Source organism: Mesoplodon densirostris, chromosome 3 (genome assembly GCF_025265405.1).
Source record: "Mesoplodon densirostris isolate mMesDen1 chromosome 3, mMesDen1 primary haplotype, whole genome shotgun sequence".
Taxonomy (NCBI): domain Eukaryota; kingdom Metazoa; phylum Chordata; class Mammalia; order Artiodactyla; family Ziphiidae; genus Mesoplodon; species Mesoplodon densirostris.
In genome coordinates, this window is record NC_082663.1 from 129,643,828 (window position 1) to 129,670,730 (window position 26,903).

The following is a 26,903-nucleotide window of genomic DNA, read 5'->3' on the forward strand; positions in this document are numbered from 1 at the left end:
GCACTCAGGTCTCCCAGAGCACGGCCCTCCCCAGCGGCCTTCATCAGTGTCTTCCCAGGACCCGTGACCCATCCCTCTGGCCCCGAGCATCTCTGCTCTGTGCATCCAGCCCCCACGCTGGGAAATGGGTCAGGAAAGACAATGATGAGCTGGGATCAGGAAGAAGTTCGAGATGATATCTCATTTCTCATCCATTCGAGTGCATATTAATCAAGCATACGACACGTGGTAGGTGTGGGTGCCCTGATGACCGCTGTGTGGGTTCCTGTCTTCCAGGAGCTCACACTTTAGCCTGCAAGTTAGTGGTGCTCCAGCATTGCAGAAGCGTGTGTGCCAGGCGAGATGCTGGGTACTTCGCACAGAAGACCTTATCCTCACAATCACCCTGAAGGATAGGAATTAGGAGACCCCTTCGCAGAGGAGGAAACTGAGGCCTAGCATATACAAGGTAGAGATTTGCTCAGGTGAGGTCTGGACTCAGGTTGGCTGGAACAGAAACACCATTCCAGATCAAATGGTAGCACGGAGCATTAGGGCTTTGGGAACCCCCTGCCCTATCCAGTGAGAAGGGCGTTTCAGCTGGAAGGAAATTAACTGGCTGAGGTTGTCCCATTGCCAGTGAACCCCAAGTGACTGGAGAAGTCAGTGCACCTGGAGTGGAAGGACTATGTTTGCTGTGTACACAATGCCCACTGTGGGCTGGGTGGATAAAACGTTATGGGATGAGGTGACAAGGCCCCGAGGTGGCACATCTAAAGAAGCTGAGCCAGGGACTCTGGCTGGGAGCCAAAGACCTGTGTTCTGTGAGATTCTGGCCAGGCCCCCTGACCTTTCTCTGCCTCAGTTTTCTAGTCTTTAAAATAGCATCACAATCCCTTCTCTACTTCTTTCTCTGACGGATGTGAAGCTGCTAGGAAAACTGTAAGTGTGTGCATGTTCAAGGATGGTGTATGAGTACTACATATAATTCCTTATGTAAATATATTTTCTCAAACTTATTTTTTGTTGACGTGGGTCTATTTGCCAGACTATGTTCCAAGCATTTCCCTATATGTTCATTTACTTACAAACACATTTATAAAATCATGAGCTCTAAAGCCCACTGGGTCCCCAACCTAGCTGTGCTTCAGAACCCCTCAGGGAGACTGTTAATGTGCATATTCTGTGGTCCTGGGTCTAGGGAGGAGCCCAGGAATCTGGCATGTTGGACACACTCCCCGAGAAATTCTGTCGCACCCACAGGTTTCCGATCTGGGCCAGAGAGGGGACAGGACTTGCCTGAGGCCTCGCAATGTGTTGGAGACCAGGTTGCGACTAAAACCCAGGCCTGAAGCTCCCAGTCTGGCCTTTTCCTTCTACTCATCAGCTGCCCCCTGAGCACCCTAAAGGCATGAAGCCAGGGATGACTGTGATGAGCAATGATGCCAGTAGTGGTGATCCTGCTTACACTGCTGTGCTAGGCATTTTACATGGCTTTTCTGTTTAACTGCAGTAGGGGTAGAAAAGGGGACATTCTCCACAGCAACATGATCCCTTGGGACATTTGAGCATCAGGTGGCCGGTTTTAATGTAGCCCTGGAAATGGGAAACCATGACTGAGGTGCAGAGATGTGGAGAAGTGAATTTGAAACCACGCCATCGGGACACTTGCCCTCCAGGCAAGGGTGGTCTGGTAACTCAGAGACGGGGCAGGCTGGCAGGAGGGAGACACATGTCCGCCCATAAGGTGTGTACCTGCTGCACGTGCATCTGTGTCAGTCTGCCACCTGAGTACCTGTGTGTCTCCACATGCATACCGACGGGTGCTATGTGTGCACACACTGGTGTGCAGGTTCTTCCCCCTCTGTGGGTGCACACGCAAAGAGCACCTTTGTGTGTGGGTGTGTGTGCAGAGGAAGATATACTATTGCTGGCTAGGCTCTCACCAGCATGAGGGAGCTGTCCAGAATGTGTGTGTTGCAGGGTGTGTGTGTGCATGTGCACACAAGCACAAATGGTTGCAATGCAGGGGATCCCTGAGACCCTGCAGGCCACTAGAAAGACCACTAGAGAGCCTGGTTTCCTTATTCATGTCCCACCTCCACATTACGTGCACCATCCTCAACCTGCCAGGTGCGAGCCTGCCTAGGGACCTTAGCACTAGCTGTTCCCTCTGCCTCGTCTTTCTTCCCCTAGAACTGCACAAGCCTCACTCCCTCACCTTCTCCACTTCTTCACTCTGATGTGACTTCTCAGTGATGCCTCCTTTGATTACCTTATTCACCTTTGCACACCACTCCCCACCCTGGGCAGTCTGTGTATCTCCCACCCCTGCTTTATTTTTCTCTATAGAATTTACCATCTGACTTAGTTGTAAGTCAGATGGTAAATTCTATAGAATTTATTATAGAAGTAATAGAATAAGATTATAGATATATAATATAATAAGATAAGATAATAAGATTATAGAAATAGTCTTATTTATTATTTGGCTCCCGTGCTAGAATGCAAGCAGGGCTTTATCTGTTTCTCTTCATGGCTATGAACAGTGCCTGGCCCTTAGTTGGTGTGCAATGAATATCAGTTGAATGAATGAGTTCATACACCACCTATACTTGTTTTCTTTAAATTGTCTAACTTTTGTTGCTGAAATATCCACTTTTACCTCCCCCTAAGCAGTAGTATACCTTTGATGGATTTATTATCCTCCTTTTCTAATACACATGTGAAAATTACATAACTAGTAAGATGTTATTAAGTATCAGGGTACCACGTAAATCCTTTTGCTCCCACTAGAGGTGTGGGGGCACCACACTCTAGGAGCCACTGGTCCAGGCCAATCCCTTCTCTGAAACAAACATATGGACAAACTGAAACTCAAAGAGGGTTAGGAACTAGTCCAGCATCTCACCCATATTGTGACAGAACAGACTGGAACCAAATTCCCTGACCTCCAGCCTGCTTTCCTTTTGCAGTTTGAGGGACAAGGGGAGGGTGAGGCTGGATGTTTCAGCCTCTCCTCTGACTGGAGACTCCTCCAGCTGGAGGGGAGCCACACATGCCTGGTAACCGGCGAATGGCATGAGGGGCTGGCAGGGTCGGTAGCCTCCTGCCCACTCAGGACCACAGCACCCTCCTGGTTGCAGGACTGTGTACTGAGTGGTGGGAGTCTCGGCCATATCTTCCCTCCCAGGAATCTTGGGTCTGGGGCCATCCAAGGAGGCCTGGGCGCTCACATCCAGTAAGAGGCAGACCTGGGATTCAAACCTGGTTCTCTCCTGTTACAGCACAGTTAGCTAGAGGTTGACACTGGGGTTCCCTTGCTGAGAGGATGCTGGAGGGGGAGGGGAAGGTTGGGCTGTGCCTGACTATGAGCAGAAGAGGGAGACCAGCCCCAAAGAGGGCTGGAGAAGGGAGGGAGACAGACAGCGCCCTAGCCTGGTACAGTTATACAAAGGTAGGTTTGTGCAAAATGCTGAAGTTAAATCCCACTCAGGTGTGCACAGTGTTTTATGCTATAGAAATAATTTGTGCATCTCATTTGCTCAGCAGTGACTCTGCAAAACAGCTATAATCATTCCTGGTTTACTGATGAGGAAGTTGAGACTCAGAGGTGAGGTGACTTACTAAAGGTAGCCCGCACAGGATGCTTTGTTGAGCAGGACGTGGGAAGGGAACAGGCTGCACCTCTGGTTGGATTTGATAAAGGAGGGCTGTCTGGGGGAGGGCAGGCAGGCTGAATAGATATGGGAGTAAGAGGCAGGAGTGGAGAGGGTAGACCACTCACTGGCTAAACTACCTTCGTGAATCATAAAACCTTTCCGAGCCTCAGTTTCCTCATCTGTAAAATGGGTATGACAGTACTTTACAGCTTGCAAAGATAAAACAAAACATAATGAAATAATGGTAATTATGCCTGGAACATAAGAAGCGCTCAGTAAACAGCAACCTGAGTAGTAAAAGTGAAGGGCGCCCAGCCTCTGGCAAATTTGCCCTCAGTGGTCGCCTGCCACAACCGAAAGATTCTCAGCACCTTTCCCAGCACCTTCGTCAGCAGATACGAGTGACCCTGAGAACAAAAGAGGGTTGACAGGCCTGGGGGAGGGGTGAGGGGCTGCGGGCGGCTTGTCTATCCCAGGGCCTGGCAGTGAGGATGCCTCAGGGAGAAGCAGCAGCGTCCCCATCCCCGCCCCAGCCCAGGATAGGTTCTGCTCTACAGGGTGGGGAGGCGAGCTGGGACTGCAGCGTGCTGGGGCCGTCATTATCATTCCTCCAGCATTTTTTCTCCCCGTTATTTATTTTTCTGTGAGGAAGGAATGTGGGGAATTTACCACAGGGCGCTGGCCTTGCTTTGGGCAGTGCAGCGGCCTCTTCTATGAGAGGGAAGCAGCAGAGACAGATGGCTGGGGAGGTGGAGGCGGAGGAGGGTCCCGGCTGAATCTGTGGCCCCGGTGGGGCGGTTATGTAACCCACCCGGAGGCCCAGGGCAGATACCACGGTGCTTCTGGGCTCTAGGCATGCGCCTTCCCATGTACATAGCTCCCTTGGACCTCTAACTGGACCACCCCAGTCGCCCTTAGCCTCTGGGCAGGCCCAGTGGTGGACGTTCCTCTGTCCTAGGTGCCTTCCTCTCCAGCTGTCTTGACTGGAGGTGTGAGTGGAGGTGGGTAGGGGATGGGGTGGGGTCCACCTTGAGCCTTCCAGCCTCCACTGGGCTGTCCCATTGCTTGAAATGCTTCCACGTCTCCAGCTTTCAAGACCTAGGGCATATGCCGCCTCCTCCAGGAAGACTTCCCAGATTTCTTCATCCTCATTTATCTCTCTCTTAAGCTCTATATTCTCCTGGCACTCAATGCAATATTCTGCCTCTTGGATCTCACACTGCCATTTGAGGTTTCATCTCCCTCTTCACCCAAAGGCATGTTGCTACCTCCCTCCTTCCTCTCTCCCCTTCCTCAAGGAACCACCCTCTAGATCTCTGACCTAGAATCTCCATGACTCTGGGATCTGGACAAATCGAGAATTTGTCTCCTGGGGTGAATGGTGGAGTAAAATGTGAAGGTAGATTTGGACTGTGGGATTGCTCACCCTTCAGTCATTTGTTTAGTCAACACTTAGTGAAATCCTCCTGGGTGACGGCCTCTGCTGAGTCTGGGGAATTCAGAGAGAATGGGACCAACTCCGGCCCCAGGCTGCCACAGGGCCAAGAGGAAGGGCTGTATCTTTGTCGAGGGCCTTGGGCTGGGTGCTGGGGACCCTGAGATAGACTAGGCTCAGCCCTGCTCCTGGCAGAGGCATAGTTTAGGGGAAATTCTCTCTCTCCCGCCCTGGCTCACCACCTTTACATCTCCTGGATTAAGTGTTTTCTCTGGAAGGGTAGGGTGTGGTAGTCCTTTCTGTACTCTCAAGGCTCCCAGGGCTGGGATGATGGAGGCTGATGCAGCAGGAGAGGGCTTGGGGGTCGGGGGGAGGCCTGGCTTACCAGGGCTGGACTGGGGGAGGTGGGAGCCTGGGTCTGAGCTTGGGTCCCTGTGAACCAGCCCCTTCCAGTTTGTTGTGCACCTGGAACTGAGCCTGCCTCTCTCTGGGTCACCGTTTCCAAGTCCCTGAAAATCTAACTGTAGATTAGTGTTTAGGCTAGTAGAGCAGGCAGGAGGAAGGTGGTGGCTCCTGGCCTTTGGGAGAGGAGGACCGCATAGCAGGGCCCTCATCAGCCAGCAGTGAGCAGTGCCTGTGGCCTACAGGGATACCTGCTAGCCAACACCCATGCCGACCTGACCTGGGAGCCCTCGACTTAGCCCACCCACCCTGCCCTGCATGATCCCGAACCCCTGTCAGGGAGATACCAGGAGTTGGGCCAGTCCCAGCCTCCTTCCCCTTGGGCCTTGGTTCCTGAGCTTTCTCAACCTGTTGTTTCCTCCATGCCCTGCTCCTGCTCCGAGGCCCCTGGGCCAGGTCGAGTAGGGAAAGAGCACTGATCGAGGAGTCTGGATGGATTGTTGAAAGCTTCCTGGAGGAAGTGGCCGTTGGGCTGGGCCTGGGACAGTAGGTGGGGAAAGTGAGTGTGCTTTGTGGGCAGAGCTCTTCAGAAGGAGGGGCCCAGGCTTGGGATCAGTCAGACTCCCCGCTCCAGCTCTGCTCTGCCTGTCCCTTGCTGGCTGTAAGACCTGGGGTGAGTTGGCTAATTCTCTGGGTCTCGTTTTTCCTCATCAATAAAACAGAGGTAAGGGGGCCTCCTTTATGAGTTGCTGTGAGGATTCAGTGAGAAAATATATGCTAAACCCTTAGCTTGGCAGCATCTGGAGCTCCTCATGTGTTGGCTGTTGTCATCCTCGTTGACTTCATCCTTTCTCCAAGCCCCCGGGGAAGGTGTAGGGGACAAGGCAGAAGCAGTTGAGGCCCCTCTCCCCTGGCTCTTGCACTTTCTGGGGGAAAATAAGACCCAGACCCTGATTGCTGCAAAGCAAGATGTTGGGAGGAGGCAGCATGGCCCATGTGATGGGTCCTGGGCTGGGTGCTGGGCCACCCTGGGTTTGAATCCCAGCTCTGCCTCTGGCTAGCTGTACCACCTAAGTCACTTCACCTCTCTGAGCCCGTTTCTCCTCTAACATGGAGACGAGGGGACTGCTGACCTCCTGGCTGCTGTTAATGAAGTCAGGGCCTGGCATGGGGCATGTGGTAAGCATGCCCTGGCGAAAACTCTGACTAAAACAAATAATATGCCAAGTGATAAGGTTATTAAGCGGTGCAGATAAAACACTGATGATCTGGGGATTGAGCGTGTAGAAAGGATAGGAGACAGAGACGGGTTCCGGGTGGAAGGGTCTGCGCAAACCCACAGCAGAGGCTGGAACTCGCAGGGTAGGTGTGTCACCACGAGCTGCTGGACTCCCTCTGACGGTTGCTGAGGGCGCAGGGAGCAGGTGAGCGAGCTCTCGGGCAGACCCTGACATCAGGGACCCTGAATGCCAGGATGAGGACTTGCTGCTTGATCCCCCATGTCCTGGAGAGGAGGAGAGAGGCCCGACACGAGTGGAGCCAGGCAGGAGGAAGATGGATCTGGCAGCGTGGGGTGGGTAGATTGTTGGGGGAGAGACTGGGGGCGGAGAGACCATTTAAAAGGCTGTTGCGAAATCGGTTTTCCTGATAAAGAGCTAGGCTGAGTCATCTGTGGAGGAGAGAAGTCATATCCAGCTCCTCCGCGTTGCCGTCAACGTGGGATTTTCCTCTTTGTCAGCTAGTCGATTGGCTGCCTTTCGCGGAGGCTTTGAGAAGCAAGGCCGGCTCAGCACCCAGAGGGAAGCTGGGCTGCAGGAAGGACCCAGCCGGAGTGAGTAAAGCGAGCACCCAGAGGTGCCTTTATGGTTTGGGGTGTGTGACTTAGGGCATACAGCATCCTTCTCTGGTCTCAGTTCCCCCTGGGCATTAAGGGAGAAGCATGCCATGACTTCTGCCGGCCGGTTGGTGGCCAGGCTGGAGCTAGGTCTGGGGCTCTTCACTTCCATTCCTATGCATCTCCCGTGTCTGGCAGTCCTTTCCCACCTTAGTATGAATTATTCTCTGCAAGGAGGCCTGGCAGTCTGCTGGGTCTCAGTCAGGTTGCACTCACCAGGACTTTGGCATGGATGGAGAACTCCCCAGGGAAAGGAGGCTGTGTCATTTCCTCCTTTCAGCAGGGAGGATGCGGGGCAGGGGCTGGCAAGGTAGTCAGGCCATTACTCAGGTCCAGTTCATCTTCCTGCCCCCGGCTGAGGCCGAGGTTGTGCAGCAGCCAGCCATTGGTTCCTTCCTGACCCCACCAGGGGGACAGTTAACCCAGCCTGTTTACCTGTCCCGTTGCCAAGACTCCCAGGCAGCCACAATGGGCCGTCTCCAGCCAGTCTCTCTTCCTACCTCTGGCTCCCTGTCCCACTCCACCCTACCCGGGCCCTGGACACTCCCATTGACGGCAGCCGTGTGAAGAAGAATTTCCTTGAATTCTCTCCCTGTCCTGACCTTCTGCTCTGGCCTCCGTTCCCCTGCCCTGCCTCCCTCCTCTGGATCCTCTGTCCAAAAGGCCTGATGGCCGGCAGGACAGGCAGCTGCCTACGGAAGTAATGGGGTGGGAGAAAGGGCTTATCCCTGCCTGAGTACAACTTGAACTCAGGTCTCCTGACTCCCCACACCGTGCTCTTTCTACTCCACTAGTTTTTTATGTCCTAGCAGTCATCTCTACCTTAGTCACAATGCATTTATCAGCTCTTCTCCTGAGAGGAAGAAGGCCGACAAAGCATGAATTGCTCTGGGCAGCTGAATATGAAGAGGAGAGGGCACTGCTGTGGGCACTGATCACAAGATGTGGAAACAGAGGGGTCTTCAGACCAGCATCCAGGAGCACCAGAGTCTCTGTTGGTGCCCCTCCCACCGGAGTCAGGGTCCAGAAGGCAGGGTGGTTAAGAAATGAGATTCAGCAACCAGATTTTGAGTTTTGAATCCCAGCTCTGCTACTTAAAAGTCATATGACCCTGGGCAGGTCTTTCTGAGCTCTGGTTTCTGCAAACTGGGAAGAGTGCTAGTACTTATCTCTTAGGGTCATTGGGAGGATCAAACAAGATGATGGGTCTAAAGTGCATGGCACAGCACTTTATACTGGACAGTAGTGAGGGCTCACTAATTATAGCACCCACTGCGATCTTCATTCTAAGGGCTGTACTCAGGGCTTCCTGTCCCCCTTCCCCACTTAGGGATTTAACCCTGTTGGACTCAGGTCTCCTGACCCTGGGCAGTTCTTCCTTGAGTCTGCCCTCACCCCTCCATCTCCGGAAGGCTGGTCTTCAGAGCTCCTCATCCACTGTCCAGGGTGGGGCTTTCAAGGGCCAGCCCTGAAGAGGCTGAGGGAAGAGGGGGTGTTAGGACTTGTACAGGTGCAGGCTGCAGCCAAGCAGATTGGGGGCTCAGCAAGGGGCCTGTCCCCTGTGGGCCTTGGCCACCTCTTGCCTCTCTGACACCAGGGACCACAATCTTGGACGCACCTGGCTGGGGCATCACTAGAGGTGGCAGTTCCCTAGTCTGGGGAATTTTGAATGGAGCTGCCACCCCCAGTGCCCTGCAGTGGGGGACTCTGGGATGCCCATAGTTGGCCCAGCCCCCCTTCTCTCAGCTTTGTTTGTGCAGGGTGGCAAAAGTCATCTGGATTGCTGTCTGGGTCTGGTCCAAGCCTCCTGCCAAATTCCTTTTCCGTGGAGTCATTGCAGGCTGGGATGGGGGGCACGGGAGCTCCCTCGGAGGCAGGGCTCTCTCACCCCGTGGCCTTTTCTGCTGGGTTCCTCTTGTCCCAGAACAACAGCCTGGGGAAGGTTCCCAGCCTGGCTGGGGGTCAGCAGACCAGGTCTTGGCCCATGGCCTCCTCTGCAACCCCTTCCCTCTCTAAAGCCTCCCAGGCCAGCTTATCCCTGAGGGCCCTTCACTCTCTGACACTGGAGCATTTTCTAGCCCCATGGCCCTTAGAACCAGCCTTGGGATAGGACTGAAGCAGAGAGGTGAAGAGAAAAAAGAGAAAAGTGCAGGGATTTGGGAGGTCTGAATTACACAAACACTGAAGCCCTTTCTAGGAGCCTGGCACTGTGGGACCCCGCCGGGTACACAGTAAGAGCCCAAATCCATGTGAGCTACGATGGCTGCGGTTGTGTCATAAGAGCCACTGATGGGACTAGGGATGTTTATCCTGACCAGGCCCCGTGGGGACGTGATTTGTGACTGAGTCTCTGCAGGGCTGTCAGGTTGGAAAGAGAAAGCTCTTTATCTGTGTGGCAGTGAGGGGCAGAGTCAAGTCAAGAGGTGGGAGTTAATATAAGGAGTGACTTTATAGCTAAAGAAAGAATGTTAATTAGCAGAAGGTACATCTTCAGGGTAGTGAGCTCCCTGTCAGTTGAGGGTATAAACAGAGGCTTGTACACTCAGGGACACGGTTTTAGGGACGCAGGAATTGTGTGGGGAATTGGACCCAGTGACAGCCATCTCTGAAATTCTGAGGTTTTGTGATTTGGGGCAATGATCCCTGCCTCCCAATAACTCTAGAATTCCCTGCTCTGTGACCTTAAGACAGTCACCCCTCTCATGATCTGTAAGGTGAATCTCCTTTGCTAGAAGAAGCTCTGACCCCTTCCAGGGTGTCACGTGGGGTCACCGTCAACTCCATCCCAGGGTAGCATGAGCCCTCGGTCCTCTCTACTCGGGCTGAATGACAGTAATCTCCCTGGCATCCACGATCTCATTGTAGCCTCCAAACCCTAATGTCAGTGCTTTTATTACCTTCTTCTCAGCTAAGGAAACTGGCTCCGAGAGGTGCAGTAACTTGCCAGGGTCACACAGCTAGCAAATAGCAGAGCCTGGATTTGGGCCGGGAGGCTTGGTTTCTAAGCAGACCAGAGGAGATGGACATCGCATGAGCTGAGCAACCCCTCCTGTGTTGCTGGCTTGTCCCCTACCTAAGTTCCCCACAGGGGAGCAGCCTGGCCCAACCCCCAAAGCCTTCATCATGGGGTGATCCAGGCAGGAGAGGAGCCCTACCAGGAGGAAGTAGGCGTCAGGGGCACATGGGGCAGGCTGTGTGCTGTCACTGTTCTGGACCTGTGGGCACAGGTTTGTGTGGTGGGGAGCCAGGTCGTGATGGGAGGAGGGAAGCAGGAGGTTGGGGCCAGAGAGCCTGTGGCTGCTGGGCCTGGTCCCAGTGAAGCAGCTGTCGGCAGCCACTCTGTCCTGTGTGGGCCTCCCCGCTGACCCTAGTGTGAGCTCAGCCCTGCACCACTCTCTGAACCTTGGTTTCTTCATCTATGAAATGGGGGTGGTACTGAAACAGCTCCTCTATAAGGGCCCTCCCAGCTCTGAGAGTCCATGAATTCTGAACCTCGCTGGCAAGATGCCTAGAAAAACTGTCCCTGGAGACGCACTCAGCATGTCATGGCCAGTGCTAATGAGGGCAAGGTAGCAGGAAGGGCAGGGTGAGATTCCTCAAGAACTAATTAGCTTCCCTCGGTGGGGGTGGGGTGACAAAGGGAGGAATTTTCCCAGCCACCGACTGAGCTGCTAGCCCGGCCACAGGCTGTCCCATCCATCTGTCCATAGGTTCATTTGTTCATGCATCCATTTCTTCATTCCTTATTCAATAAGCACAAATTAAACACTGACTCTGTGCCAGCTGGGCAGTGATATAAAAAGAAATGGTTGCCTGTAGTGAACTTACAGATTAATAGGGCCTGACCCCCAGCCTGATCCCTGACCTCAGGCCCCAGACTCCGGTCCTAGCCTGCAGCCCCAGACTGAGCCCCAACTCCCACTGACTCTGTCCCCTATATGTCCCAAAGGGACCTTTGGGACAAGCAGGCAGCTTGAGCATGCACTGTGGACCCAGAGAGAACTGGTTCTGACTCCAGCCTTGCCACCCTTTGCTGTGTGATCTTGGGTGAGTTACTTACAAGACTCTAGACCTCATTTTCCACTTCTGTAAAATAGGGGGCAAGTAGTGCTTGTGTCCTAGTGTTCTTGTGAGGATAAAATGAGGTAATGCAATGTTCTAGTAGAGTCACTGTTGAAATTAGCTCAATTTATTACTTTTATAATATTAAAGTATGAGAATTTTTCAATGACTGTTTACATGAAAATGGTAAGAAATTCTGCAAAGACTTGGAAGAAACTATTAACAGTTGTTACCTGATTTGTGGTGTGGAGCACTCAGAGGTGGAGAGACATGTTTGTTTTTGTTTTTTGTTTTTTTGCGGTACGCGGGCCTCTCACTGTTGTGGCCTCTCCCGTTGCGGAGCACAGGCTCCGGACACGCAGGCTCAGCGGCCATGGCTCACGGGCCCAGTCGTTCCACGGCATGTGGGATCTTCCCGGACCGGGGCACGAACCTGCGTCCCCTGCATCAGCAGGCGGACTCTCAACCACTGCGCCACCAGGGAAGCCCTGGAGAGACATTTTTTACTGTATACTTTTTTATGTTTTTAAATTTTTAAAAAAATTTTAGTCCATGTAAATGTATTACCTATTCTAAAAAGAGGAAGTGTTAGTGTTAAGAAATGACTATACTATGAGTTTGAAAGTATAAAGGGCCCTAAGATATGCACTTAGGCATATGAATATCCTGCAGGTTCATTCATGTACTCAGTAATGCTTACTGAGTGCCCACTTTTTGCCAGGCACTATTCTAGGGGCTAGGGTTAGAGGGATGAACAAGTCAAGCAAGTTCATTTCCCCCTTAGAGCTTGCGTTCTAGGTGAGGGAGATAGATAATAGACAAGGAAACGTGTAAAGAAGATAATACTGAATTGTGTTGAATGCTATGAAGAAAACAAAACAAAGAGATGGGTTGCCGGGGGGGGTGCTGATTATAGAGGAAGGCCCCTCCAGAGAGGTGACATTCACGTGAGTCCTGAGCGATAAGGAACCAACATGGAATGCCACTTGGGAAAAGATCATTCCAAGCAGAGAGAACAGCAAGTGCAAAGGCCCTGGGGCAGGAACAAACTTGGCATTTTCAAGGAACAGAAAGCCAGCCAGGAAGAGCCCAGTGCGAGAGAAAGGTGGCACAAGATGAGTCCGAGATGTAGTGGGGCCTTGACTGCTAGGGTGAGTTGTTCTTGCTGAGTTTGGTAAAGTGCCATGTCAACAACCTTCAGGGGGAATCCAAACAAGGGGGCAGTTAATACTAAAAGGGTAATCAGGGAAGGTTTGACATGGGTATTTGAGTTGGGCCATGATGGTTGGGTCGGGGATCTTTATGAGGAGATTCTAGGACACAGTGAGTAAAGATCAAATTCCGGGGGCTTCCCTGGTGGTGCAGTGGTTGAGAGTCCGCCTGCCGATGCAGGGGACGCAGGTTTGTGCCCCAGTCCGGGAGGATCCCACATGCCGCGGAGCGGCTGGGCCCGTGAGCCATGGCCGCTGAGGCTGCGTGTCCGGAGCCTGTGCTCCGCAACGGGAGAGGCCACAACAGTGAGAGGCCCGCGTACCGCAAAAAAAAAAAAAAAAAAAAAAAAAAGATCAAATTCCGGAGGAAAAGGCCATCTGTAGTGGGGCATGGGTGACCATCTGTCTGTCTGTGCGTGTACCCCTGTGGCTCTGCAATCCCATTTGCTGACTCGGCCTCTGTCCCTCCTGCAGCACTGGGCCGGAGCACTAGCCTCACCGAGAAGGATCTAAAAGAGGCCAAGGCGAGGAGCCAGCAGATCGCAGCCCAGCTGACCACCCCTCCCAGCTCCAACTCCCGAGGTGTCCAGCTCTTCAACAGGCGCCGGCAGAGGGTGAACGAGTTCACCTTGGAGAGCCACGGCCAGAGGGGACAGAAGCCCGGCCAGGAGTCCCTCAGGGTGCCCCCTGCCAGCCCCACAGGCCATGCCCCAGGGCTCAGCCTGAGTCCCACCTCCCTCCCTGAACCAGGCCCTCCGAGAAACCCCGCCTGCCAGAGTGCTGACACAGGGGTCCCTGGTCACAGCATGGAGGGCTCCTCAGAGGAAGCCAGCTTGCTGCGGCACCTGGAGAAGGTGGCCAGTGAGGAAGAGGAGGTACCACTGGTGGTTTATTTAAAGGAGAACGCGGCCCTGCTGACGGCCAATGGGCTCCACCTGTCCCAGAACCGAGAGGCCCAGCAGTCACCCCCAACTCCACCTCCGGCGGAGGTCCACAGCCCAGCCACAGATGCCAGCCAAAACCTCCCCTCACCCGGCGCCACGCTCATCACGCCCGCCTCCAACAGCAACCACAACCTGCCAGCCGCAGATGTTGATCAGAACCCACCGGCAACTGTCACCCCGCAAAGCCTGCCACTGTCCAGCATCCAACAGAATTCTTCACAGACACAGCTCCTGCAGAAGGGTGCAGTGCCAGATTTCAAACCCAACACCCCGTGTGCTGGTGGGCAACCCCAGGAGCCAGCTGTGGAGGTGAGATCCAGCACACTACTAATTGATAAGGTATCAGCTCCACCTACCACCACCAGCACCTTCTCCAGAGAAGTTACTCCCATCTCCAGCTCCAGGCCCCCAGCCCCAGATTTCATGTCCAGCTCCCTGCTCATTGACGTCCAGCTTGGTGCCCCAGTGGTGTCCACAGAACAAGAGATGTCTGGGCGGGCAGCTGCCACCACGCCCACCAAACTGTACAGTGAGGTCCACCTCACGCTGGCCAAGCCCCCATCTGTGGTCAACAGGACGGCCAGGCCCTTTGGGATTCAGGCACCGGGCGGCACCAGCCAGATGGAACGAAGCCCCATGGTAGAGAGACGACATCTTGGAGAGAAGGGTCCCGCTCCCTGGACCCCGAGCGTGGCAGACAGGAGCCCTCGGCCACAGAGGCACATCATGTCCCATAGCCCCATGCTGGAGAGGAGGCCCGTGGCACAGCGAAGCCCCGCCTTGGAGAGACGTCCTTTGGGGAACTTCACCCCACCCCCAACCTATGCCGAGACCTTGTCCACAGCCCCCCTGACTTCCCGGGTTAGGTCTCCCCCCTCCTACTCTGCCCTGTACCCCAGCTCCGACCCCAAGCCTTCTCATCTAAAGGGCCAGGCAGTTCCTGCCAGCAAGACGGGCATCTTGGAGGAGTCGATGGCCCGCAGGGGCAGCCGGAAATCCATGTTCACCTTCGTGGAGAAGCCCAAGGTGACCCCGAATCCGGACCTGCTGGATCTGGTACAGACAGCGGACGAGAAGCGGAGGCAGAGGGACCAGGGGGAGATGGGCGTGGAGGAGGAGCCCTTCGCGCTGGGGGCCGAGGCCTCCAACTTCCAGCAGGAGCCCGCACCCCGGGACAGGGCCAGCCCCGCAGGCACCGAGGAGATTGTCCCCGAGTGGGCCTCATGCCTCAAGTCACCGCGCATCCAGGCCAAGCCCAAGCCCAAACCCAACCAGAACCTCTCCGAGGCCTCTGGGAAGGGGGCTGAGCTCTACGCCCGCCGCCAGTCCCGCATGGAGAAGTACGTCATCGAGTCTTCGGGCCACGCGGATCGGGCCCGCTGCCCTTCACCCACTATGTCCCTGCCTTCGTGCTGGAAGTACCCCACCCATGCGCCTGGCAGCTTCCGAGTGGCGTCCCGAAGCCCGGCTCGGACCCCGCCTGCCTCCCTCTATCATGGCTACCTGCCGGAGAATGGGGTCCTGCGCCCAGAGCCTTCCAGGCAGCCACCCTGCCAGCTGCGGCCCTCGCTCTTTGTCCTCTCACCCATCAAGGAACCTGCCAAGTCCTCGCCCACAGCCGCCTCGCCTGCCAAGCCGAGCTCCCTGGACCTGGCGCCCAGCCTGCCCAAGGCGGCCCTCCCACCGTCGCCTGCCCTGCCTCGGCCCTGCCGCTCCTCCCCTGGCCAGGATGGCCTCCAGCCCACTGCCGTGAGCCCTACCTACAGCAGTGATGTCTCGCCCGTGTCTCCCTCCAGGGCATGGTCTCCCCGAGCCAAGCAAGCCCCCAGGCCCTCCTTCTCCACCCGGAATGCCGGGATCGAGGCTCAGGTGTGGAAGCCTTCCTTCTGCTTCAAGTAAAGGACCCCACAGGGATCCCGCTGCCTGTCAGAGCCCGCTCTCCGAGGGCTGGATGGAGAGCAGGAAGTGGCACAGGGCTGAGTCAGGAGTATGGGGACTCAGGTCTCAAGGGCTGACGCTGCCACCAGCTAGCTTTGTGACGTCGGGCAAGTCACCTCCCCTCTCTGAGCTGCAGCCGCCCCTTCCCTACCACAGAGTGGCTCGATTCCATGTCTGAGGGATCTGAAGTCTGCCACTGCGGGGGGAGGAGGGTCACGGAGAGAGAACTCCCTCGGCAGGCCCTAATGAAGCTGGGGGGCTTCACCTGGCCTTTGTGAGCTGTAGGGATGCCAGCGTCTTGCTGAGGGGCTTCTGCAGCAAACAGAGCCTGCCCTTGCCTGTGGGACCAGCCAGCCAAGGGTCTGCCTCCTCAGCCACCCCGGTGGGGCCGTCCTCACTGTGGCCCCAGCTCTGGCATCTTTCTGCCTCTTGCTGGATTCTCACCTCCACAGGCCTGTCTCTTCCACCCACCTCTGCCTTCTGGACACTGTTTCCTCTCCGCTGCTTCAGAGACCTTTGCCTCGGCCTCCACATTTTCTCTTCTCCTGGGTTCTGCTGGATGAGGACTCAGCCCACCACTGCTGTCTGACACTCTTCTTCCTGGCCCTCTGCTCAGCTGCCTTCATGCCCGCTCCAAACATCTAGCTCCGCTTTCGAGACAGCTAATGCAGTTCATCCCAGACCTCAGTCCTGGTTCTACCTAGCTTGCCCTCACTGTTCTGGGATGTGGGAGGTCCCAGGGGACCCCTGAGAGACAGAGGGCCCTGTAGGAGGCTGTGCAGAGGTTGGTGTGCAGCTAGGAGAGAGGCCCCTAGCAGTGTATCCATCAGCTGTTTGGCCTTCAACCTCAGCCAAGATCTGCACCACTGAAAGCAGCCATCTACGTGCATTGGAAGGGGCCGCAAGGAGAGAGACATCTCAGCCTCCCGTTTGCTGTGCGACTTTGGCCAAGTCACTTTCCCTTTTTGTGCCTCAGTTTTCTCATTTATACAATGAGGGCCCTCCTAGCTGGACAATCTGTGAGGAATGAGAGGACAGGCTGGTGCTTTGGGAGAAAGGCCCTGTAAGTGATAAGACAGTCCCCTGGGAAGAGAGGGGAAGGAAATGGGACAGTTGCCATAGGACAGATGGTGAGTAGATGTAAGGATGTCCTTGGGAGGGTGTGGCTGGAATGAGCTGCAGCAGGAGGCCAGGAGATCAGAAGTTTAGGCTGGGACTGCTCAGGCTCAGGATCACCTGGAGACAGTGGGAACACGGCAAGGGCTGGGGCAGGAGCACAGCAGCTCAAGGAAGGGACAAAGGAGACCTTAAGGTTTTGAAAAAAAGGCTGGGACTTAGGAGATCTGGATTCTCAAAGATGGACTCCATGTGCAGCTTTGGGTCTCAGTTTCCCCATCATACTGTGAGGGTTTTGAGTCAGGTAGTCAGATCCTCACCACCTCTGACACCTTTGATGTGCTGCAGCCCCCCCAAAACCACACTTTGTGGGGGTTATAGAATATAGAGGCAAGAGGCAAAATTCAGATGGAAGCTTCCCAAGACCGGGGGCGAGCACCACCCACTTTCTCTTTCCCAGCCCTATTTCTGGGCTCCCCAGAGGGGCGAGGGGTGGTGGAGGCGGTGCCCATGCTGGGCTGAGCCTGCAGTTTTCGTGAGCTCTCGGCTCATCTCCATGGCAACAGGGGGTGCCTTCCCAGTGAGTTCATTCTGCCCAGAACATGGGGGCATGCATGGGAGAGTCGCGAGGGAGCTCGGCTCCTTCACGCCAAACCCCTCCCAGGACAGAGTGAAGCCCATGTTCCGGACCCCTGCTCCCTTCCACCCCTGAGGGCCAGCAATGGAAGAGCCCACCCTCCATCCTGCAGCTCCTGTGATCAGGCTGGCTGAGCTCTTCCCTCAACTTTGTTTTCTCTCCTGTTCTCAATACACTCTGCCTCAAATCTGTCTTGCTTCTTTCTTTCTTCCACGCTCACTGGCTGGTGGTCAGGGCCCTCTCCCTCCTCCCCAATTCTGGCCTGGGAAGTGGGGTGGGACTGCTTAGTTACGGCGTGTGTGCCTGTGGTGTGTGTCCACGTGCTGCCTGCATCTGCTGAGTGTCTGGATCTGCCATGGGTACAGATGTGTGCTGGCTTGAAAGTGAGAGCTGCCCTCTCTCTTCCCTGGGTCAGGACTGAGAGAACCAGAATCCTGTGGAAATCATGTTCTGTTTTCTCCTTAAGAGTTTGGCCAGGGGCTTCCCTGGTGGTGCAGTGGTTGAGAGTCCGCCTGCCGATGCAGGGGACGCGGGTTCGTGCCCCGGTCTGGGAAGATCCCACGTGCCGCGGAGCGGCTGGGCCCGTGAGCCATGGCCGCTGAGCCTGCGCGTCCAGAGCCTGTGCTCCGCAACGGGAGAGGCCACAACAGTGAGAGGACCGCGTACAGCAAAAAAAAAAAAAAAAAAAAAGTTTGGCCAAAAAGTCTGTAGAGCATGGGGGAAGACCCATGCCCCTTATGGTCCAGGTTTGTTCAAATTCTTTAAAAGTGGTATTTAAGTGCCTTTAGCCAGAGCATATATACTTTCTGGTTCCCTCAGCAGCCGCCCCCTGTCGCCCCCATTATCTAAATCTGGCCACTTTCCACAGTCATCACTGCCGGGCTTGTGCATAAAATGAGTTTCTGCCCTCGTGGAGAGGAGCGTACTGCCATCAAGAGCCAGAAAAATGGGTGCTAGGCCCAGATCTGCATCTAACTCCTTGTGTGACCTTAGACAACCCGTGGGCCTCAGTCTCCCCTTCCATGCAACAGGAGGATTACAGAAGCTGTCTGGGAGCTAGCTCTCTTTGATCTCTGATAGTTCCTGTCTCACTCTGCTCTACTCGCGCCTTCACCCCACACATGTGTCCTGCTTTGGGTCTCGTGCTGGGTTAAGTGGGTGCTCCTTTCTGAATTTTCACCCATGTGCATTTCCAAGGAGTTCTGGTGTATATTGTACATTGAGAACTTTTTCAGAAAGTGAATAATTTTGATTCCCTGCAGCCTTTTTGTATTATTCACTGCTCCCCCGCCCCCCAACACACACACACACACACACACACACACACACACACACACAGAGTCAGTACCCAGACATGGCAGTTTCGATGAGGTCAGGCCCTGGCCCACCTCCAAAGGATGAGGAGCTGCTTACCACTGCCCCCAACATTCCAACCCAGGCATTCTGAGAAGTAAATTCTGTTACTCCTTCCACTTGCTGGCCCTAGCCTTCCCCTTGTGGCCACTAAAGGCAGACCATCCTTGGAGATTTCAGACAGTTATCATAGCTTCTCTTGCCCCAGCCTGCTTTGCTCCTGGCTGAAAGCCCTGGTTCCTCTGCCTCAGTGCTTGTTGATGGACTTGGATCATGAACTCTTGGCCCTGCTCCCCCCAGCCAGGCTCACTGAAAGATTCCTGAGATGGCTCACAGACAGCAGCTCCCAGTGTCTCTGGCTCACATATACACAACTCTGACCCTGGGAGTAAAAGAGGTGGAGCCCATGCTGAGCTTTAACTTTCCTACTTGATGACTGGGGCCTTGGATGTCCCTGGGAGGTTCCTAACATTCCCAGTCCCATGAAAAATCTGTTCAGACTGCTATACGTTCCTCTATAGGTTAAAGGGCTCCATTTCTGAATCTGGGCTCATCTGGTAGCTGCTGCATTGTTTGGAGAATACATGTACTTTATTGCTTCCTTTTGATTGGGAGGAATTAGATTCTGATTGGATGAGAAGCTGACTGGCTTGGCTGCGGCTGGTTACTGATTGGATGAGAGAATGGATCTTACAAGAGGTTCTAGATTTTGATTGGGTAGGAGGCACTGAATGGACTGGCTAGTTCTGGACTCTGAGGGATGACTGCTGGTGAATTTGGAATGAAGACTGAGTGGACTGGCTTGTTGCTGGAATCTGATTGGCTGAACAGCTGTATGGTTTAGCAGATACATGCTAGGCCTGGATCCCCAAGCCCTGTACTTTCAAACCAGTTCAAACTGCTTAAGCCTGCCTCCCACCTTTAAGCAACAGATAGTCACACACATTTCCTGGTGGGGCAGAACACACCAGATAGTTATTTACACGTCTGAACTTCATTTTCATCACTGTAAAATGGGTGTGATAAAATACCAGCTACTTCACCAGGCTGTTGTGGGGATATGATGAGAGGGTAAGGATGAGACCGAACTTTGTAGACTGGAAAGTTCCTAAGGAGGTAGGAAGCAGGTATGATAGCGTATAGCAGAGCAGTGCTTTATAACTTCAAAGAGGTTCACCAACTTGGCCTCACGGAACCCACACTCCCCACCCCATGCTGGCAAGAAGTCCCGTGAGGGGAGTGTGCTGCCTAGGGAGGAACGACCCACCTTCCTTTTATGTTTCCATCTGCCAGTGGGAACCTCCTCCCTGTTCAAGGTGTCCAAGGAACAATTAGGAAGTGACCATGGCAACAGGGCAGGGGGATTGAGACAGAGAGGGCCTTTCCCTAAGTCCAACTTTAGTAATAATGATCAATATATATATATATTTTTTTTCGGCATGCGGGCCTCTCACAGGCTCTGTACGTGCAGGCTCAGCGGCCATGGCTCACGGGCCCAGCCCCTCCACGGCATGTGGGATCTTCCCGGACTGGGGCACGAACCTGTGTCCCCTGCATCGGCAGGCGGACTCTCAACCACTGCGCCACCAGGGAAGCCTGCTTGTAATTTTTTGAATAGATATTATACCCATATGGTTCAAAACCTTAAACTTATATAAAAAGTATGTAATACATTAAAAGCCTTATTCCCACTCCTGTGGCTGTGTCCCCTGCCCTGTTCACCCCATTTCCTAACAAAGAAGCACTCTGGTTAGTTTCATGTGTATCATTCTAGTATGTCTTTAAGGTAACTAACATCTATTGCGCACCTACTCTCTTCTAGGGAACCTTCTCATACTGTGACAGTGTTTTACGTAAGTTATCTCATTTACTCCTCACAACAATCCTATAGGGTACATGCTGATATTATACTCCCATTTCACAGAGGAGGAAACTGCAGCCCAGGGGCTTCGAGTTGCTTCTTTTGCTGAAGCAACTTGCCCAAGTTCATTCAGTAAACAAAGGGGTCTGTCTCCAAAGCGAGCATTCTTAAACTGCCTGTCATCTGCCTCCCTGCTAAGCGCAGGGGCAGGCAGCGTGGGCTCGTTCAAGCACCTGAAAGATGAAAGTTGGGGCACCTGAGTTTTTCTGCAGGCACTACCTGACTTTGGTCGCTGGCTTCCCGACTCTGTACCACGGACACAGCCAACTCGGTCCCTTCTGAAACCCCAGTATAGAGGAGCCCAGCACTAACGCCTGCCCCCACCCTCTTTGTTCTCTCCCCAGGACCGCCGAGAAAGCCTGCCCACCTCCCCGCCCTGGACGCCGGGCGCGTCCCGGCCCCCCAGCAGCCTGGACGGCTGGGTGAGCCCGGGGCCGTGGGAGCCGGGCCGCGGGAGCAGCTTGAGCAGCCCCCCGCCGCTGCCGCCGCCGCCGCCGCCGCTGCCGCCGCCACCGCCACCGCCTATGTCCCCCTCGTGGAGCGAGCGCTCCGTATCCCCTCTGCGACCTGAGACCGAGGCGCGGCCCCCCAGCCGCCAGCTGCAGGCGCTTCTGGCGCGAAACATCATCAACGCGGCCCGGCGCAAGAGCGCCTCCCCGCGGCCGGCGGGCGCTGAGAGCCTTCGGCCCTTCTCCCCGCCGAGAGCTCTGCCACCGCCGCCGCCGCCGCCGCGCATGCGCTCGCCCCTGCCGTCCCGACCCGGCCAGGCCGCGGACCCCGGGGCAACGTTCGCTCCCATCCCCCGGAGCCCACTGCCCGCCGGGCCCTCGCCCTGCGCCAGTCCCCGGAGCCCGCTGCCCGCGCCGCCCAGGCCCTTCCCCTACCGCCGCTCGCCCACGGACTCCGATGTGTCCCTCGACTCCGAGGACTCTGGGGCTAAGTCGCCCGGCATCCTCGGCTACAACATCTGTCCCCGCGGGTGGAACGGCAGCCTGAGGCTCAAGCGTGGCAGCCTACCCACGGAGGCCTCCTGCACCACCTAAAGGCTTCCCCGCCCACACCCCATCCCTGCCCCGGGAGAGCCGAGCCAGAAGAGAGCCGAGCCATTGGGCTTGGGAGATCCCAGCACCATGTCCCCAAGGGTCTGGCCTCTTTGATAGCCCCAGAGATAAGGGGTCAGGGGAGGAGAGCTCTGGGCTTGGGGGTGGGGTGGTGATCCAAGCTTGGGTTCTAGCCCTTGCTCTGTCATTCAGTCATTGTGGGAAAGACCCTTCCTCTGCTCCTCAGCTTTCCCATCTGTTTAATAGAGCTTTGGCCAAGGCAATCTCCAAACTTCTAAATTACCCCTTCTATCAGTACACACACACTAGTGCCTTGGAAGAGGCAGGGTGTTGTATGTATGGACCCCTAGACTTGCTGCTTTGCAGGGTTCCATGCTCTTCCCCCCGACCCCTTCCTGGCTCTGATCTCTGGAGTCTGGTAAATGAGGGGTGTGTTCAGAGCATCCTACGCCCGAGTTTCTTGTCCAGGCCCTGGCTTGACCATCTGCCTCCCTGGCACCAAGTCCCAGGCAGGAGCAGCTGTTTTCCATCCCTTCCCAGACAAGCTCTATTTTTACCACGGTGACCTTTAGAGAGGGTCTCCCAGGCCAGCTCAAGGTGCCCTGCTGGCTTCTCTGGAGAGAAGAGGAGGGAATATTCCTCCTCTCAGATCCCTCTCAGGCTTTTCTCCATCCCAATTCAGGCTTCCCAGGGTCTCCAGGAGTGATGCTATAGGTGTCTCCAACCCATCTATCCCTTCCGGGCCCTTTCATGGCAGGCTCTGGGCTCAAAGCTGAGCTGGGCAGAGAAGAGTTGGTATGGAGCTATCTGCTATCCTCTGGCTTTACCTGGTAGCCCTGAGTTTGAGGTTGCCCATTTGGAAAGAGGGAGGCAAAGAGTTCTTTGTTATGGGTGGTATGCAAGCAGTGGCCAGGATGCATAGAGGAGATTCTAGTAGGGAATGGATTGGCTCAGATGACCTCTGGGGCTCTTCCAGTCCTGAAATGCATTTCACAGTATTAGGAAGGGAGGGAGAGTAGTGCTGGAGGATTGGCTGGGGAGATGAGCTTGGGTGGGTGAGTGAGGGGTTAGATCAGAGTCTGCCTGTGTTTCTGGTTCCTTAGGGAGTACTCCACTCTTCAGTTTCAGGCCCCAGCATGCATACTGTGCCCAGATGAGGGGGCCCTGTTCTGCCTCATCTCTTTCCCATCACACTCTGGCCTAGCCAGTGTCTGGTGCCCAGTGACCTTGGGGAGCCTGGCTGTAGGCCCTAGCCTGTCCCTTAGGCTGTAGTGACTCTGATTCCAATTCCCAGGAGGGACACAGGGAGGAATGTGCCTCCATCCTACAGTTTCCAGAGTTGGCTGGTGGTGCCCTCTAGAGGTTCAGAATATCAGTTTCAGGAAACTAAGTGTGTGGGGGGCGGTGGGGGGGGCTGGAATTGGCTAAGGATCAAAGGTATGTATGTAAGTGAAAGGATACCAGGATGTTGCTAAAGGTGAGGGACAGAGGGTGATTTTGGGGTTAGGAGGAGACTTACCCATCCCTCAGGGTGATTTAGACCTGGAACCCCTAAGTGAGGCTAGGGCAAGCTGGGGTTAGGATGGGAGTCAGGGTGAGGGTGGGGTGCTTTGGAATAAAGGACTGATCCCAAAGGATTCCCAGGGCCTAAAGATTGGGAACATAGGCCCTGTTGGTAGGAAGATGAGAGGGTGCTCCAACTTGTCAGTGATGAGTGATCACATTACTGAAGTCCCCACCTGCTTCAGGGACCCTTGTAGCATGGGAGGCTGGGGCTAAGGGCCTCTTTCAGAGAAAAGACGCTATCAGGCCACTGGTTGATGCAGTGGCAGAGAAAATCCACTTCTACCTGCATTTCCCTCAAAGAGCCAGCAGGAGGCAGCCTTGGGAAGCTGCAGTTCTGTCTGGCTGTTCTCTCCCTGTAACTTCCTTCTCCCCCAGTCCTCTCCTCTAACCCACTAGAAATTGCCTGTGTCCTGCCTTTTGCCTCCTGTAGAATTCAGCTCTGGCCCTCAATAAATGCTTCCCGCATCTTTCTGTCTCCTCTGTCATTTTCAGCTATGTCTAAAGCCCTTCCCTTTTCCCCAACCATGAAACAATCCATGGGATGCTGGGTGGGTGAGAATGTTTGATACACATGGGATGGGAGCTTGGGAAGTAGCAATCATGAGCAGAGATGGGGAACAATGAAAACACTCTGGGCCATAGAAGAAGTCCCTGGGTTGAAGTTCTGGTCCTATCATCTACTAGCTGGGTGACCCTGGGTAAACCCACTCCTTCTCCAGGCCTCAGCTTCCCGATCTGTGTAATGAGTGAGTTGGTGAGGTGATGTCTCAAGGTGGTATTGCCCAGGCCCTGACCACAGGACACTGTCACTGGAGTGGCCAGGGCCAAGCTGCATCAGGGCCCAGTGCTCTGGGGCTGCTTCCTGATGGCAGGTTGGGGCTTCAGACAGGAGGAGGAGCCCCTATGAGAGGTAACGTCAGAGTCCAGGCAACCCTAGAGAACTCAGGACCCAGACCATCAGGAGTGCTCCTCTCCTGATGGGGGCGTCCTTTGCCCAGAGAAGGGGATTGGGGCCCCACTCCCAGGTGAGGCCAACATCCCTCACCTTCTCTCTAAAAGCTCAGGCCCCACAGAGGCTGGGCAAAGGACTCTGACGGGCAGGAAGCTGAGTTCAGGTGGTCCACAGCAGAGTCCAGGTTTCTTCTCAAGAGATATGCCCTTGGACAGTCTATCCAGCACACAGGTACAGGAGCTCCTTGACCTGAACCCGGAGCATCCCTGCTGGTCCCACCCTTCCCTGGTAGTGGTTAGTGCACTTCTGACTCAATCTTTATCTTCAGCAGGAACCTCTCCTGAACACAGTATCCCCCTGCCTACTGGTGATCCTGGTGCCCAGACACGCCAAACCAATTTCACCCCAAACTGAACTCAGTCTCTGCCCCCAACTCCAAGCTGCACCCGCCCCCCAACTCCTCACCATTTTTTTCCTTGAATGATGCAATCCAGAAACGGGAGCAGCCCTTTCCTCACCTCCCACATCCAGTCTCTAACTGGGACCTGGTGATTCCTCAAATACGCCTGAAGCCCCTCTCCTCCTCTCCATGCCCTCTGTCACCTCCCTAGTCCAGCCACTCCCAGGTCTCACCTGACCACAGTGAAATCCTCCTGCCTGAAGGCTAACTCCCGACAACCTACTTTGCACAGGGCAGCCAGAGATATCTTTGGAAAATGACCACGTGACTGCTCCATTCCACCGCCTTAAACTCCAACAGCACTTTGTAAGATACACTGTACTTTTGAAAAGCCTGCTGTGATCTGGCCCTTGCCCACCTGCCTGGCCTCATCTCTCAGCACCACCCCAGCCCCCAGTTCTAGCTCTCCTCGCTGGCCCCTCACATCCTATGTGTGACATGGCCTCAGCCTGCAGTGCCCGTGCCCCTCTCTGCCTGTGAGCTCCCACTCAGACTTCAAGGCCCAGCTCAAATGTCTCCTCCTCTGGGAGGCCTTCCCCACCCCCAGGCCGAGCTGGTGGCACCCTTCCCTGGCCCTCCCAGAGCATTTCCCGTGATGCGTCGCAAAGGCTGTTTACAGGTCTGACACAGGCCTGGCTGAGCTCCTTGAGGACAGAGCCCTGCCTTATTTATTTTCAGTCCATAGAGAGAGGCTCAGAGAATGTGAGAAGGTGGAGGGAGGGAAGAAGGGAGGAAGGAAGGAAGCAGAGGAAGAAAGGAAAGGAGGAATGAACAAGTCAAACAAAGTTACTGGGGGACAATTCATTCATTCATCAATCTACCTATTCAATCATTCATTCAACAAATATCTACTGAGTTCCTACCAGCCCCCGATCTAGGCCCTAAGGATACAATTTGCAAGCTCAGGGGACCGGTGACTCACTCAGCGTTTCCAGGTGACTTTGGTGTGTGCATATGTATGTGTATTGTACGTGTGCAAGGCCTTCTGTTTGCAAGGGCCTGCTGCCGGGGCACCTGTCTTCCCTGGGGCCTGGTGCTTTTAGCATCTGTCCCTGGATCCTGTTGCAGCCCGAAATAAGGCTATGAGCCACAACAAGGCAAGGACAACTCTTGTCAGCTGAGGCGGGAGCCAGAGGCAAGGCACACCCATCTCACTGACTGACCGCCTGCACAGACACCGACCACTCAACTCTCAGCTTCCCGACAGAGGTGTTAATCTGAGGGTCTGACACTCCCTCCTGCCCACTGTGGTTCCATCTCTCAGGTACCAGGACTCAAGGGGAGCTCGAGGCGCTGTGGGGAGTGGGCAGTGGGGGGGAGCCAATTCCCAGAGCCCCTTCCCCCAAGCAGAGGAAGGGCCCAAGGGGGTCCGGGGAGGGTGGGGCCTTGTGGAAGCCTGGATCCTGAGTTGGGAAGGGAGGGATTCTAAGCTCTGGCTTACTCTGGGTTAAATGGAGAGGGGGTGGCTAGGATTCAAAGTTGGGGTAGGTAATGGCTCTGCTCAGGACTCCAAGATCTTTCAGCAATAGAGGGAAGCAGGGTCCCTGTCTATAAAATGAGGTGGGGGGGTCCTTTCCAATGTCTGTGAATTTCTGTAAGGAGAGTGTTTGTCAAGAAACAGATCCGGGGACTGTGGAACCCTAAGTGGTCCCAGTTGGAGCACTGTCCACCAGCTCGTGGGCATCACCCCCAAGGCATGCATGTGTGCTCATGTTTGCATGCAGTTTGAGGGGGTTCGTGTATGCCCTGAAGCACATGCATGGATACCCATGATGTAGCCCAGTCTCTTCAGGTTACAGGAGAGCTACTTGCTCACAGTTACCGAGAGAGTCAGGGACACCGATTAGAATCCAGGCCGCCCAGCTCAGCGCCCACTGACCCGGGGTTGGGTATGGGCGTCGGGGTCACAGATGGAGGCAGATTGTTTTTCTAAAAGAAGAAATATAGAAAATCCTGGAAGCAAAGCAGAGGGGCACAAGGGTTGGTAAGGCCATCAGGAGGCTCAAGGATTTTGCCTTCTCTCCTGGGGGCGAGTTAGGGGATCTGGACTTGGGGCCTGCAGGGCTTCTCTGGGGCTTTGGGCCTCATTTTATTTGTAAATCACCTCCAAGATTCCTGGGACACGCCATAAGATGCAAATGGGGGGATGGAGGAAGAGGGAGAGAAGGGGCGAGGGAGAAAAGAACACCATGTAAGTGAGCTGAAGGACGGGGGTAGGAAGGGGGCTGATGGTTGTTTTCAGTGTCCTTGGACCAGCCTGCACCCTCAAGCCTCAGAGCCGAGTCCTGAGGACAGGAGGGGCGCAGCTCG

General features: G+C 54.9%; 1 protein-coding gene across 5 annotated transcripts in view; it reads left to right on the forward strand.

The window, feature by feature from the left end:
- SYNPO (synaptopodin) overlaps positions 1-23,648 on the forward strand; it is a 54,045-nt gene extending 30,397 nt beyond the window's left edge. For 3 of the 5 annotated variants that reach the window (XM_060093657.1, XM_060093658.1, XM_060093661.1), the window contains 2 exons: positions 13,120-15,458; positions 20,899-23,648. In XM_060093657.1, coding sequence (XP_059949640.1) covers positions 13,120-15,458; positions 20,899-21,597 — 3,038 coding nt within the window. In that variant the 3' untranslated portion in view covers positions 21,598-23,648. Of the gene's footprint in view, positions 1-6,083; positions 6,152-7,216; positions 7,310-13,119; positions 15,459-20,898 lie in introns of those variants that run through there. The other 2 variants (XM_060093659.1, XM_060093660.1) reach the window with 2 other exon arrangements.
- Positions 23,649-26,903: the final 3,255 nt, after the last annotated feature.